A 16,337-nucleotide genomic window follows, 5' to 3' on the forward strand; every position below is an offset into this window, starting at 1 on the left:
GTTTCCGTTTGGCTTTTAGCTGGAGAGGTAGTCTCTCCACTCATATGACCCAGAACCTGGGTCACATGTAACCTTTCCTTCTCTATCATGTCAAGACTATCTCTCCACCCTACAAATTCCATATGTATGGGACTGTAAGATACACCAAGCAGACCTAGCTACTCCTGTGAGAGCCTGAAATGGCAGTTGTGTTCAAATGAAACGTCACCATCAGCAGAGTGCTCACTCATGTGCGTCATATGAGGCCAAACTATTTATAAATATACAGTATGTACATATTCGTGGCCTATGCAAAACACCAATAAGGTGTAAAGGAGTGAAGGCCGCTCAGCCTGCCATGTTGCAAAGCTAGCTTTGAAGAAAAAAAATACATCACTCCAAGCCAAGGTCCATTCATACAAGAGCTGTGGTCCAAAGGCATGGTACATCAGACCTTGTCCAGCTGCATACGCTCAATGAATGGGATGCCAATTGTACATGTAATAGGCCCTGATAAAGGTGGACAGCCGCCATAAATAAAGCTCAGGAGGAAGTGTGGCACTGAGCACATTTTCAGGAGCACAATATGCATGGTGGCTGCCAGTACCTCAAGAGGCAGAGGCACAATCTCCTTGTCACCCTGCCTCCCCAAACAAAACTGAGATAAGCGAGCCATGAGGTCGGCCTGTCCTCCAGGAGTTAGGAAAAGAGTTGCTGTTCTGGCATCCAAAGACATCTTCTTTAGGAATGAAGAAGTAATGTGAATAGAACCCAGCCTGATGACCGTTCTGCTTGACCTCCCTGATGGCCTTCTTTGCCAGGACTGTGGCTCTGCAGCCAGAACCCTCCTGAGAGTCTGCTACCACTGGAAAGGTGGCTGACCTTGTCAATGGAGGTGGGCACAGAAACTGCAAACAATAACCTTGAGTCATGGGGGAAGCCATTCAGCGGGGCACTCAAGGGTCTTCCAGGGCAGGTGCTGTTCCTAGAGGCTGCTAGAGGCAAACGTGTCAGTCAGTCCTGCCAGAGTAATCCCGGGACCACCTGAGAACACTGGTGGGCATCTTGGCATGGCGGATGGCCATGCCATGGAAGACCACAAGTCAGCCTAAGCAGACAGGCCCAGTCTTCCCTCTACAGCCGTGACTGAGACAGTCAGAGGTTGGATCTCAACATCCTAAGGGAGGCCATGGCCCTGGAAGTTGCCACTGTTCGCTTTTTCATCAGCTTAGCAAAGAGCAAAGAGTGAGGACACCTGCTGTACCTCAACAGCTGATACAAGCTGATAGCCCCCGTGTTAACCAGCTGTCCCTGGATTGTCACAGCTCCACAGCCCCTTCATCTGATGCATCTGACATGGAGCACACCAGACCCAGGTCCTCCTCCTCATCCAGCGAGGAGATGGAGTTGCCAACTTTTTCCTGATAGCCATACCCAGGGTATGAGGTGATTCAGACTCCGCCCCTACTTGGTCATCCCAAACCACTGATCTTGGCCGCTTCACCTGCTGCAGCTGCTCAATAACAGTGGCTGGACATTTGCAAGAAAATGACAGAGACCTAGCCTCCCTCAATCAAGCTGGCAGGGTGAAACAATTCTACAGCTGTCCTGAATACCATTGTGGGTCGCAGATGTTTTGGTAAAAGTAGAGGTGAATATTTTTCAAACTTTCTTCAAACATATTGTGTACTGTTCTATTATTGTAATTATGTCTAATGAGAGATGAGGGCCAGAAAGGCGACATCTACCACTGCGCATAGAGAGGGTCAAGCTTGCACACTGATGAAGTTGGAGCAGAAATGCTCCCTTGTGTGGATGCTTTTCTGTGCAGTTGTATCACATGCATGGGTTTGGACACTTTTCCCACCTTTTATCAGTCATTTGCCACCTTTTCAAGGAAGGTGATGCAACGTCTCCTTCCTCTTTTCAAAAAAAAAAAAAAAAGTATTACAATAATACATTTCAACGACATTTACCACAGAAGCTTTAAAGTTTTTGGGTCAGCCTTAAGCAATTTATTCAGGAAGGTGAGTCCTGACTGGCCATGCCTGGCCTGTCGTACATGGTCCAGCCCTAAGCCAAGTACACATTGATCATGCCCAGTACACAATTTGAGGGGGGATGAAAGGGGGATGCCACCCCCCTTGTGCACATAATGACCACAATGCATCCTCCTTGTTAACCTGCCACTAGGACATTTCTCCACACTTTCTCCACTGGAAGAGTACACTAGGGACCACTTTAGCATATTTTTTCTACTGGTAGCCCATTCTAGAGGGCACTTTATCATATTTCATCCAGTGGAAGGGCACCCTAGAGGGCATTTTATAATATTTTGTCTACTGGAAGACCATCCCAGAGGACATTTTAGCATCTTGTTTTGGACATTTGGTCACTCTAGAGGGCACTTAACCACGCTGTCTCCAGTGGAGGAGCACTCTAGAAGACACTTTATCATGTTTTGTCCCCTGGAGGACCACCCTCAATGGCATCTAAGAGGACACATTTGCAACATTGCACCAGGTAGGGGCAATTGCCCCCTCTGCCAGTGGGTGTGCCTCATCAGTGGTGATTTGCTGGGAAGCATGCCTGCTGTTTCATCTGAGCAGGTATGATTTCATGAGACAATGCATGCCAGAATAGCTGACCCTGCAAGCTGCCACCCTTCCACCAGCCTGCAGCAGCGACACAGAGGGGCGTAGACCAGCTCTCCTGCTCACAAGTTAAATGGAAAACACTGATATCAAAATTCACACTAAAACATGCACAACTTAAATATCAAAATACACAGACTGCTTGATTGTGAAGTTCAAGGAATCAGAGGTGGCACGTAGGTGTGGTGCTTAAATAACCATGTGTTAATCAGTGCGTGGCCACCACAGGTGATGTGTTAGTGTCCACGTCAGCTGCACCCGTGGGGTCAGTCCCCTGAGATATGGAATATGTTGGGCGGAGAGATAGAGAGCTCTGTCACTGTAAATGTGCCAGCTAGTCATGCAGCAGAGACGCAGTATCAGCTTGTTTGCAGGTTTCTGCTTTATAGTAATCATGCATTGATAAATGCTGCTGTACTTTTTTTTTTAAAAAAGTGACTTCATATCACAAAATCTTCCTTGTGACTGTTGGAGCAGTAAATGATGCTGCTGGGCGCTGAAGGCATCCTCGGTCATATCCTTTGAACCTTTGGGCATCAGCCAGAGATTATTTTAGAGCATATATCAGCAGTCAGTCACTGAGGTCTTTAGGTTGTGAAACACCTGTGAGCACACCCCGGCGAAGCATGTGGTCAAACAAGCCGTACAAACCAATTGTTCAGTCCACATAAATTAATCTATGAACTGTGTGACCTTATGCTGAGCGTCCAGAGTGCATTCGGTAATGTTCCCCAAATAAATGACACTGTTATTGAGATTATATTACACCGGATTCAAATAAGGAAGCATGACAAACTGAATCATAACACAGTAAAGTCTGGAGCTGTCAGTTATAATAAATATTACAACATTTATGAAATATTAATTAAAGATAAAGAAAAAGTCATTATTTTATAGACATGTTTTAAATCACTAAAGGGTCAATTTAGGCTGTTTTCAGCCTTTTTGTACAACAGCCAACACTGCATAAAAAACTTCTTCCTACTCCTTTTGTAATACTGATTATAGATTATATAAGTATATCTATAGATATAGACTTAATTTGAATTTGCTGAACCTGTTCATTTATTATTCTTGTTTTGCATTGGGTTTTTTATTCCTTTTTTTTTATCTTTCTTTCAAATTTTCCAAATAAAAACTATGAATCTAAAATTTAACAGGATGTATTGCAGTAGGTTGAAAAAAAAAAAGTTTATTTTGAAATGCCAGCATGTCTTCAATCGGTTTATACTGTTCCTTCATTATTTATTCTTTTAGCAAATAAGACTACCTTCAGGGAGAACACAAATATTCTGCGGAGAGAAGATAATTCCCGACACATTCTCCGATTTTCTCCTCGGAAACCTTTAACGCTCGTAGCCCAGTTGATAAGAATTTGCTGGCGTAAGGGATTGTGTTTCAGAAATGCTTTTTCTCGAGTCACGTTGCCTCTCAACATGAAAGCGACCAATGGTCTCAGAGGCACGCAGAAGACGCTCCTATAAAGCCGAGGCGCATCCATTCATGTGCAAACTGCGAGTTGGATCCTGCGCCGCTGCTGCGTGATTTCACTGACACACTCACTATTACATTGGACAATGCTGCGAGTCAGGTGTCTGAGAGGAGGTAGCAGGGGGGCCGAGGCTGCCCATCTGATCGGAGCCATGGTTGGTATTATGGTGGTTTATTTTATTTTTATTTATTTATTTCCTTTTTTTTCTTTTTCTTTTCTTTTCTTTTCTTTTCTTAGAAAAACGTTTGATAAAACAGCACATGCGAATAAAGAAATTTTGTTCATGTTCTTCACTAGGCTTCATCTGAGCTGCTTCTTTCATTTGAGATCAGTTTAACTGATTTATTGATTCATGCATTCTCTTGTTTGACTAAGCCTTTTGATTTGCAGAAAATACAAAAATCTTGAGAGTCAGATCCGATCTAATCACCTATTTGGGGAAAAAAAACACTGATTGTAACAAGCAGACTTTAGTCCAAGAAAGAATTGATTTGTTTTTATCTGCTGAGAGAGCCTTTTTTTTTTTTTTTTTTCCTCTGGTCCCTGAGTGACAGTGAACAGCTGTTTGGCACAGATGCTCTCCCAAACTCAGTGACACTTGAGCTGCTCCTGACCCAGCAGAGGCCACACTATCTGCAGGAGATAAAGCTTCTTAATAACACGTGTACTTTGGCACCAAACAAACTGAAGGCATTTCTCATTGATATCTAAGGTCACCGCGTCTCTTTTATCGGTCAGCACCGTCAAACTCTATCTGAAGTTGCCGTTTTGTATGTGTGCTGCCAGCCAAATCAACTATTTGACTGTATCACTTCTGATTGCAGTTTCATTTCTGGCACTAAAGTAGTATTAAAAAAAAATAAACAATCATACAGCAATGTTTTTGTTTCTGTTGATATGTATACACTGATCTTTTTTCTGAGAAAAGTCTATTAAATCTAAATAATTGGCATATTTAATACAAAAGCCTAGCCCTGTATCTGTAATATCAGTCCAGCAGCATAAACCTGCATCTTTTTTTCCCCTGCAGAATCTAAAAAAAGTCATTGTTTTCCTCCGCAGCTTGGCCGTGCGGTGACTGGATGGGCTCAGAGAGCCTTCCAGAGCACTTCAAGTGCAGCAGCTGCACAGCCTCAGCGTGCAGTTGAAGAGGAACATGTTACTGAACCCGTGCCGCAGGAGTGCCCTGTGTGCAGCTACAATGAATGGGACCCTCTTGAGGAGGTGATTGTGGGTCGTGCTGAGAATGCCCGTGTGCCTCCCTTCACTGTGGAAGTGAAAGTAAGTTCTGTGAAACATGCAGATGACATAATATCCATATGTGAGTCACTGGTGTTTCTTATCAATAGAGCATCAAAACTGTTACTCAAATTTAAGTGAGTCAGTGAGATTAACATGTTGTCATACCGTGAACCTCTCCACAGGCTAACACTTATGAGAAGAACTGGCCCTTCTACCAGACGTATGGGGGCCATTCTTTTCCTGCGGACCACTTGAAAAAAGCAGTCGCCGAGATTGAAGAAATGTGCAATATTCTGCAACATGAGGGTGTCACCGTGAAAAGACCAGAACCGATCGACTGGTCTCTGGAGTACAAAACTCCAGACTTCACATCATCAGGTAAAAATTAAGAGAAAAAGCAGAATACTATACACTGATAAGCCTTTTGAATGTATTTGTGCTGCAACTATCTATTATTTTTATCATCGATCCACTTGTCAATCATTTTCTTGATTAATCGATTAGTTGTTTTGGTGAAAAATGGTGAAAAATGTTGATCACTGTTTCCCAAAGTCTGGGCTGACATCCTCAAATGCCTCACTCTGTCCACATCACAAAGATATTGAGTTTACTGTCATAGAGGACTAAAGAAAATGAAAAACATTTATATTTAAGAAGCTGAAATAAAAAAAAAAATGTGGACATTTTCTCTTAAATGACTCAAGTCAGTTAATCTATTATCAAAATAGGTGGTAATTAATTTAATGGGATACTTCTTCCACTGCTAGACTATTCATCAGTGTTAAAGCATCACATTGTATCGTATTCTGTGCAAGCTAACTGTGTGTTGATGAATCTGTTGCAGGCATGTATGCTGCCATGCCCAGAGACATCCTCATGGTTGTGGGAAACGAGATTATTGAGGCTCCTATGGCCTGGAGGGCTCGCTTCTTTGAGTACCGAGCCTACAGACCTTTGATCAAGGAGTACTTCAGAAAAGGTGCTAAATGGACCACTGCTCCCAAACCCACCATGGCTAATGAGCTGTACGATGAGGTGAGGATTTATCTTGTCAGCTCAGCGGCAGATACCATGAAGTTAAACCTGCATTAAAACACTTTATCACCTCTGACCTCTTGGCCCCGTGCTATTTATTGCATGATACGTGACAAGAGACTGCACATGACTGCCTAACTGCTACAGTGTAAATCATTATTGCGTGGTGTCTCGCAGGACTACCCCATGAAGACGGTGGAGGACAGACACAAGCTGGCCGCCGAGGGGAAGTTTGTTACCACAGAGTACGAGCCGTGCTTCGATGCTGCTGATTTCATCCGAGCTGGGAGGGATCTGTTTGTCCAGAGGAGTCAGGTATGAAGGCTGTCAAAGTCAAAGTCTCACTGCCTATGTAAACTGTGGTTATGACTATTAAAATGTCAAGCCACCAATGATTTATTTATTCCTGGTATGTCTCTTGTTTTGTTTCCTCAACATGATACATATTCCATTTTCAAAATTAGAATCATAAATACTGTATTGATCCCAGGGGGGAAAATTACCACGTTATAAATGATCCCATTCAAGAGTAGAAACATATCTAAGCACAGAGAAATAAAGAAAATAGAAGTATGTATGTATGCATGTGGTTCAAGGCCAGTTCATGTCCCAGACTAACAGAGAGGCAAGGGGAGTGTCCTGTTAGGGACATGAGTGATACCATATTTGGTCCAGAAACTGAAGAAGTGCAAACAAGGGGTGTTAGCAAGTTTGTACATAAACAACTGTAACCCAAAATGTGTCTATTCAACATGGCATACTTAAATAACACTTTACAAAATGTTATATACAGTATAGATAGAGCAGCAAGAAACACCACAAAAGATTAAATGTGGCAAACGCAAGATATCCATAATAATAAAGAAAGAATCAAAATATTTAGAATAAAAACAAAGGCCTGTATCATATAAATAACCTTTTTGGTTTTACAGGCAATAAGATACTCCTTTCCTCAATGTGTAGCAGCAAATATTCATATACACATCTAAATTATGATATAAAATTATAATTTATTATAATGTATTTATATTTATTATTCGTTTGTTAATTCAAACAAATATATTTTGAATTGAAAGAGGATATAGAAAATGACAAATAAGAAATTCTGATGCACCTCACCCTAACGTGCATCAGGATACAATGTGTAACTGTAAATAATAACACTCTATGTATTGTACAGATCAATCACTGAATAATAATTGCACAGAGTGTTACACTATTGATTGTTGGTCAGTAGTGCACAGTTGAAAATATAAGTAGTGAGTAAATTATGGGTTATAACTGCTGTGAGGGTGAAATAAAATGAAGCTAAAAAAAGGTAAACCACATATTTAGTGTTACATGTGATTCTGCCCCTAATATCAATGTTGACACCAGACTTTGGGCGGGTGAACTGATTCATCTTCATCCCGGAATAGCAGTGTGTTCTATCTGAGATAGAAAATGAGAGAACCTCTTATGCAAATCACTTAAATTGGAACTTCCGAGCATGGCAGCTCTGGGTAATTTCTCTTAAAACTCTACAGGGATAAATTCTTCGTTCTTGTCCAACAGTCTTTTCCTTATTTGTCAGAGCGACAGACTACGTGCAGAATGAAAGATTAGACACCAGCTCAACAGTAGACAAAACACAGAACCCTCTGTGTCCTTGTCCTTGCTTCACTTGCATCTGAATGTGCAGCTTGAGTAACTCCCTCACACCTCCTCTCCTCTGTTGTTTTTGCAGGTTACAAATTTCATGGGAATTGAGTGGATGCGTCGTCATTTGGCCCCAGACTACAATGTCCACATCATCTCCTTCAAGGACCCCAACCCCATGCACATCGACGCCACTTTCAACATCATCGGGCCAGGACTGGTGCTGTCAAACCCTGATCGCCCATGTCACCAGGTACGGTTCTGTTTCTCACAGTGCGCTCTGCTGCCCTCTTGTGGACTTTAACCACGGATTCCTCCACGTTCACCGCTGCTCTTTGTCCCTTTACCTCAGATTGAAATGTTCAAGAAGGCCGGCTGGACTATTGTGAAACCTCCAACCCCTCTGATTCCTGATGGTGGGTACTTAAACTTATCTAAGTCTTATCTTCTCTTACATAAGCAAAACTTTGAGATTTTTTTTTACTGAAAAAGACCATTTCTTTCTCTGTAGACCACCCACTGTGGATGTCCTCCAAATGGCTGTCCATGAATGTGCTGATGTTGGATGAGAAGCGTGTCATGGTTGAGGCCAATGAAAGCACCATTCAGAAAATGTTTGAGAGTCTCGGTCAGTTCATATTCATATCATACAAGATTAATTTTCAACAATTTCTGAATTTTAATTTTTCCTGAATTATTGTTAATATTCAGACTGTCACTGTATAGACACATTTGATAGAAATTCCTTCTTCCTTCTACCCATGACAACATTTAGATGTTATCTAACTTACTCTGTGCAAGGACAATAAACAAACAAATAAACATAAATACACAAATTGAGAAGAATAATAGTTAAATTAAGGATTAATTAACAAATAAGCAAAAATAGATATGTTGTTATAGGTATAGTGCAGTGCACCCTATTATCCAGGGTACCAACATGCACAGAAACACTGTAAAAAATAAACTCTTTGTTTTAACTTTAAAAATTAGTGTCCAGGCGTCCTTAAATATTTAGGTTGATTGTTTTTGAAAAGACGAGTTGAGGTCATTTTGTACTGATTTACAACAAATAAACTCTTGCAGCAACTCTTCAGTCACACTGAAAAAAATTACATACAAATGTGATTTTTATTTACATTTTCTCAGTTTGAAAAGTCATCTTTATTATGTTCTATTAAAAACAAAAATCAGATATGCACATCAATACCGATACAAACTGACTGATAAACTGATAACTGATAAATCTGTCTGACCCCAGATGAAAAATCACTCTATCCCAAGGCCTCTTTGTTCTCTTCTTATTATCGTCCAGGAAAACATTAAAAGTGACACAATAAGATCAGACACAGTTAAATGGGCCTGACGCTGGTTTACAACACCTTCCTGTTCTGCAGCGCATAAAAGACAAAACTGAGGTTACTGTTCTAATGTAAATATGGAATAATGTGTGTTTTTGCTGCTGGTATCAAGACCATAATTGCCACACATTGCTCTGTTAAGGCTCTAAAAAATCCACAGGGACAGATTTTGTCAGTCACATGTACATCGACGGACTACATGCAGAATGAAAGATTAGATACAGGCTGAACGGTAGAAAAAAATTAAAAAAAATATGAAGGTCTCTCTGTCCTTGTGAACACCAGTTTATCATTCTCTCACTCACTCAAAAACTAATACTGGTCCATGAAAGAATGTGGTGCTTGTATCTTAATATGCATCATGGGTAACTCCCTCAAACATCTTCTCCTCTGTTTTTTGCAAAAGACAGATACTGAACAATATTTGTCTCTAAAGGAAAATGCCTCTGTTTTCTGTGCAATGATGCATAAATGTCTTTTCTGTTGCAGGTATCAAGACCATAAAGGTGAACATTCGTCATGCCAATTCCCTGGGTGGTGGCTTCCACTGCTGGACAACCGATGTCCGCCGCCGTGGTACCCTGCAGTCCTACTTCCACTAGCCTTGCCAGAAATAGGCAGTTTTTATTGAGCTTTTTGAAGATTTAAGCCTCAGTCCTGAATCTTAACACCACTGTAATCGGCAAATCTTTTATCGTCAGTGAATCATGTATGTACACGCAGGTGAATGAAGGGTGGAGGCCTGTGATACAACACATTAGAAACACGTGTGTGTCTGTGTGTGTGTGTGTTGGGTGTCACCTGCTGCAGCTCAGAGTCAAACCTGTGAGCAGACAGTTTATTGTTCTAACTAAAAATGAAGTAATCTTGTCATGATAGGTGGCACCAGAGTCCTCCTCTGGATTGGGTCTTTATGTCTTAAATGAACATGTTTGAATTGTTTTGATTTGACATTGCTGTGCATCAAACTGCCTTTGCAAACAGCTTTGTTCAGGTATTAAATATATATACATATATATATGCTCAATAGCAACAAATCAACACCACTTTACATCAATCAGTAATCTCAATATTAACTGCATTTCTGGCCTGGCTATTGTGAAGCTGAATAGTTTATGACGTAAACATCTGGAAGTCATAACTCTGAGGACAAGGTACAATTTGGTATGTGAAAGTCATCGAATGGGGGCACAGGAGGAGAGAAGCTACCTCCTCATGAAAACTCAATAAACCTGAAATCTTTTTTTCCAAAGTATTTTTTTTATTTAAAGGAATGTATAAAAGTTGTTACGTAGGTCATTAAACAATATTGATTTGTGTTAAGTATTCATATTTTTCATACTCTTTATTGGATTTCCCTACAATTAGATGTTTTTATATATATTTACTTAAAAAGTAAGCGGTCCATATCAGATATTGTATACCTTTTGCCTCTTGCTGTTTTCTCCTATTACAAATCTGGGCCAGTTATTTGCTACTAGTCATTCTCAGTGCTTGGCTGCTTTTGTGTGCGATGTCTGCCTCGATATTTTGTTTTGAAACAATGAAGTCAATAGAAGTTGTAGCGCAACAGAGGAATGCAAGTGATATTTTGTATGATGCACTGTGTATGTTATAAAATATAATTAAAAAGACTTGTGTGTCATTTTCGTGTTTGTGTTCATTTTTTTAAATTACATTATTTGTCATATTTAACATATTTTTGTCCATAACCCATAGCACCAGTGTTGTGAGAAGTACTGAGATCTTAGTATTAAATTATTGACAATAGAACATAAAAATAATTAATTACAAGTAAAAGTCAATCAAAAGTTTTATTTAAGTAAACAGGAGTATTAACAGCAAATTGTACTCACTGTACTGCTTAGTACTTCTAATCTACTTACTGTATTTACTTTTACCTTATTATCATTATCATTATTATTATTATTATTATTATTATTATTATTATTATTAAATTGATGTTCTTGTTAATGTTAATAGTGTCATTACTATTGTTGTTAATATCGTATGATTATGTCACAATATGTAATATAATTTGTAATATGGTTTATAGTATAATTATATAATGTATAAATAGGCTAATTTAAATATGGGTGTGAGAGTAAGAAAGTTATGATTTTGAAAATTGTTTTGAAATAAGTGAAATGGTGATTGTAAGGACATTTATATAATTTACATTATTTGAATAACTGCACTGTCTGTGCTGTGTGTTTTGTTTTACTTTGTCCTCTTATGTTGTAATGTATGTACTGTTATGTGTTAAGTATTATATAATTTTTCTGCACGTCTCAGACTCCAGTAAGAATAGCGGAAGCATTTGCTGCAGCTAATGGGGATCCAGATAAACTCAACTAAAATAAACTGTATGTAGCATGAAGGGAATTACAGCTAACATCTCATTATACAACGCTGTGTTATAAAAATATACTACGTTCATAAGTTAACCTTGCACCTTGTACCTTAAGGTATCAAAAGGTGATATCATACACGTAGTGGAGTAAAGTAGGCTATTATGAGTCACACGATCCTGTAAACCTGGGATCTATTCACCTGGATGATAAATGGCACCTCAGCCTGCTGAGGGTGGCACATTTACTGTAACACCTTTATGTCTGTAAACATTAACCAGGCTGAGGTCAGTGGAAGAAATATTGCATCATATATTATTATGTAAACCAGGCTGCTGCAAATGGATAAGCAGTTATAGTAGTCTTGGTAAATGCAGTAACTGCTTTATTTATGTCTGAGAGAAGAAAATCTGTTTGACTCTGTAGAATGAATTCCACCAGTGCAAAAACATAGATTGTATCACTGAAACTTAATTTATTCATTCCTTTTTTTTCTCCTTCTGCTGAAAGGTCAGTGAGGTGAAATGTGTATTGAACAAGGACAAGATAAGTATAATACTGAAAAAGTACTTTGTGTAGCTCACAGTTGATTAAGTGACCAGGAAAAATCTTATTATTTACTATGTCAAGATATTTTTTATCCCAGTGGTGCTATTAAACACTACTGAAAGTTTTGTGTCTCTTATTATTTACTTCTCATTATTGTTTTTGTAACTTTTTTTCCTCTTTCAGATAAGAAAGTTAACTTCAATTTATTTTAATTTCATTCTTCCTCAGTAATTTCTAGTAATGTATGCAGTTTATCAGAGATTTTTATGTAGCCAGTGTTGGGAAAACTGTTTTAAAAGCATAGTTTTAAAAACTAAACTTAAATTTGTTGAACTACAGCAAAGCTACCCTAGGCAGAAATGTGGGCAACTAAAGCTACTTAGACAAAGTATTTCAAACTACCTTGCAAAAAAAAACCAAACAAACATGAGGTTGACAATGTGCATGTGATACAAAATCATAACAAAATATAACCTTCCTGGAAAACCCCTGAGACCTCAATCTGTCCTTCACAGAACAATCACATCTAGGCTTTCCAAGGACAAAACTGCAAGGAATGTTATATTTTTTGTAAACAAATCTTTTGTATTATCTGACTGACTGACTTGAGCAGTGCTCTAAAAAAAAAAAAAGAAAAAAGAAAAAAGGCTGTTTTTTTATTCATCAATCTGATTTGTACAGTCCTAACAACTAAAACAGTTCAAACTGAACCTTTTAAGACAAAACAGCTTGAACACTGGTCTAAACAGCGGGCCTATCTGTAAAATTGGGTTCTATTACACACAGAGAAGCAATGGTATAATAAACATTTTTCATCATTCCTTTTTCTTTTATTGCCCAAAATTGCTTGTAATTGAGTAATTTACACAAAAAAATGGCCCAAAAAGTAATTTAACTACTTTACTCACTATGCAAATATGAATATAGTTGAAAGCTACTGCACAATGTAGTTAAATATTGATTTAATAACATGTAGTTTACTGCTCTCCAGCTCTGCAGCATTGTGTACTGTATGATAACTACATTTGACAGTCTCAGTATTTGAATGTTTGGAGTCTCCAAGACAATATATTATTTGAAAAAAAAAAAATCTGTCTGATCTGTTGTCTGATGCTGTCTGAATGATAACATGCTGAAAAGGATCATAAAAAATAAATAAATAAATAAGGAATTTTAATTGTGAGAGAAGTAGTGCAGCAGTCTGTTGACGTTTGCCTTCTGCTGCCATCTAGTGGTGAAAATTGCACATGGCACACTGAAGTTTAAAATTAAAGTTTATAAATGACACTAGCAAATAATCAGGCACATAAGTTTGGATTTAAAATCTACACCTATACAAGCAATGCTGTTGATGTATATTTCAGGTCAGTGAATTCAGCTGTGTGCAACAGAAGACTGGGTGCAACTGTAACACTAACAATTTCTCCCCGGGGATCAATAAAGTATTTCTGATTCTGATTGTCTAACCTCAAAAATATTAAAAGTTAAGTGTGTAACATATATATATGAAAATAATGTCCATATAAATTTTTGAATTACAGCATAATTGTTGGTTTTCTTTCTTCCTCTTCCATAGAGTCTCCATGTCCACTGTCGTGTTTCTACAGTGGCCCTGAACGAACAAACAAACACCGGCTTTTTCACAGGTTTTGCAGCCACCATCATTTATCCTGCTTGCTTGGCACACAAATGTTTGCCTTTGTGAAGGTGCAACCATGAAATGTTATTGAAAAATGTGCTGAATGATTATCGAAATAGCTGCCAATTAATTTTCTGTCAATCAGTTAATTGTTTGTTTTGCATGCAAAAACTAAAAAGTACAAAAGTAAAGAGACTCTTGAAAGTAAAAGTATTTCAGAAGGCTACTTGGGTAAATGTATTTAGTTACATTCCACCACTGATCATAACTTCTTGATGATTAAAACTTCATCACATTAAATAAAATACATTCTTTGCTCACTTTCTTAAAATTTAAAATGCTTCCATCTTCATGGTTAGTCGTTATTTGACTTGATTGATCATCATTTTAACCAAATAAACTGTCATGTCCTGTTCTGTCCTGTCACTGAAGACTTTTAAAGACAGCTTTGATTTGTGACAAACGTCTCGAGGATTGATCTAGCTGTGCTGTTAGGAAAACATTTGAAGCAATGGAGTTTGAATTCACTATTTCCTCAGTGTATTTAACCCTTTTAACCCTTTTCTGACACCGTGGTGACAGCATATGACTTTACTGGGACTAAAACAGTTTGCTACCAGCACACACGTCCAAACTATGTGCAGCTCTCTGACATTCAGCACAAGCATGGCGCTTATTCAACTGCTTCACCTTTGTCACAATGTGGCCTGGATCAGACACTACAGGGTGAATGCTATCAGGCTACAGCTGAGGCCTGTACTGATAAATCACACTCAGAATCACACTGTGGGCTGAAGGTGACCGAGTGTCAGGACACGCTCACTTGAAGCCAAGTCGCTTCTCTTCACAGCTATTCAGTCGCACAAGGTCTTTTTTTTTTTTTTTTTTCCTGTGTCTACGTAGTCTTCTGCAGATGGATCACTTGTTTGCACAGCTGCCTAATTGCGCAACACTACAGCTGCCTCAACAACTGTCGGAAACAGGAAAATTGATCGGGATCTGGTAATGATCAGGCGTCAATGTCTGCGGGAAAACAGCTTCAGTCATCTCCTCAGAGTCTCTTGACTGAGAGTGATTTTATAGGCTGAATGGGTCCAAAACAGTCGGCCAGAGAGGATCCACATGTTCAAAAATGTCTGGTAGCTGAAACTTTAGAGGGTATACTTACAGTAAATCAATAAAGGCGTCTCAGAGAATATGCAGAAGTGATTTATTTTTTGTCCATATTAGGGTGAATAGTGGTATGTGAGAAATATAAGATGAGTTAAGTTTATTGGTATTTTGCAAAGAAACTGAAGCATTACAGCATCAAAAGTATAAGAACAGATGGCTGAATAAGTAACTTCATAAAACTAGAATACTTTATGCATCACGAAAGCATGAAAAAAAGGTTTCAAAGGATCAGTCTGCAGGATTTAATGGCATCTAGTGGTGAGCTGTTAGATTGCAAACAGTGTCTCACACTCTTGCAAGCATGTAGGAGAAACAATGGTGGCTGCTAAACGTGCAAAAAACATGTATGACTTGATCTCAGCACTTTTTAAGTGTCTATATTTACCTCTAAATGTAACTCTTGATGAAACGTGTGCATTAACACAAATTTTGTGTAATTATTGACCTTTTTCTGAGTTAAAATTGAACACTTCGTAACACTAACTGGTATAATCCTTATTTTCAGGTGATTATACATCAGTGAAAACATACACATGAATATTATATTCCATTTCTGCTATTTGGCCAATAAATCTCTTTAAATCTAACACAGTGGGTCTTTAAATCCTATTGACACAGTAAGTCAGGGAGACAGAGAAGTTGACATGATGCAACTATTGAATGAGAAAATGTATTTGCACTTGGGTAACGTAAGAAAATATAGTTATTGCACTTCTAGAAGCAAGGACAAAGTGCATAAGTTGTTTGTCTTATAATGCAAGACGGTGGTGCAGTGGTGGACAGCTGAGTTATGTGATTGAGTTAAAGGTCAGAACAGCTGAGATTGAATAGTCTATATCTCAGACAAAACTCGGAATAAGACGACCCCTCACCCTCCCTTGGTTTACTTGTTTAGTTTCGTTCAATTCCTGAATGCCAGTAGGTTTAATTTGATTCCATAGAGACTCAACAATTGAGCCAAAAAAGCCAAATATTACTGTTTGACCTGATGTAAAAACAGTAAAATTCTCCATACCCACTATATCTCTAAACTATCTCTTTAACCAGATCACACGCGTTGTAGGTCGATCTATCAAGGTTTTTAATTTGTACCGTTTGAACTCCTCTGTTTGTCAAGACAACGTGATCTGTCAGTCTGTAGTAATCCTTTGAACGACAGCTTACAGCTTTATTTTTGGTCTGCATTACAATATGTTGGGTTAATGTTTGATATGCTGGAGTTCT

At 38.7% G+C, this 16,337-nt stretch overlaps 1 protein-coding gene across 1 annotated transcript; it reads left to right on the forward strand.

Annotated features, from left to right (window-relative positions):
* The first annotated feature begins 4,121 nt into the window (after positions 1–4,121).
* On the forward strand, positions 4,122–11,046 carry gatm (glycine amidinotransferase (L-arginine:glycine amidinotransferase)). Its single transcript, XM_084712811.1, has 9 exons — positions 4,122–4,279; positions 5,188–5,406; positions 5,550–5,745; positions 6,212–6,402; positions 6,580–6,717; positions 8,129–8,293; positions 8,393–8,456; positions 8,552–8,668; positions 9,891–11,046. The coding sequence occupies exons 1-9, from the start codon at positions 4,211–4,213 to the stop codon at positions 10,001–10,003; spliced, it is 1,272 nt and encodes a 423-aa protein (XP_084568937.1). The 5' UTR covers positions 4,122–4,210; the 3' UTR covers positions 10,004–11,046.
* Positions 11,047–16,337: the final 5,291 nt, after the last annotated feature.

This window comes from Lutjanus erythropterus, chromosome 1, assembly GCF_056507025.1.
Source record: "Lutjanus erythropterus isolate fLutEry1 chromosome 1, fLutEry1.hap2, whole genome shotgun sequence".
NCBI classification, from domain to species: Eukaryota; Metazoa; Chordata; class Actinopteri; order Lutjaniformes; family Lutjanidae; genus Lutjanus; species Lutjanus erythropterus.

Excerpts from the sequence above, each read along its gene's own strand:
- gatm (XM_084712811.1), top strand. The coding sequence starts at position 4,211 with ATGCTGCGAGTCAGGTGTCTGAGAGGAGGTAGCAGGGGGGCCGAGGCT. Across the intron at positions 5,746-6,211 it reads TCCAGACTTCACATCATCAG|GCATGTATGCTGCCATGCCC; the intron begins GTAAAAATTAAG and ends AATCTGTTGCAG. Across the intron at positions 6,403-6,579 it reads CTAATGAGCTGTACGATGAG|GACTACCCCATGAAGACGGT; the intron begins GTGAGGATTTAT and ends GGTGTCTCGCAG.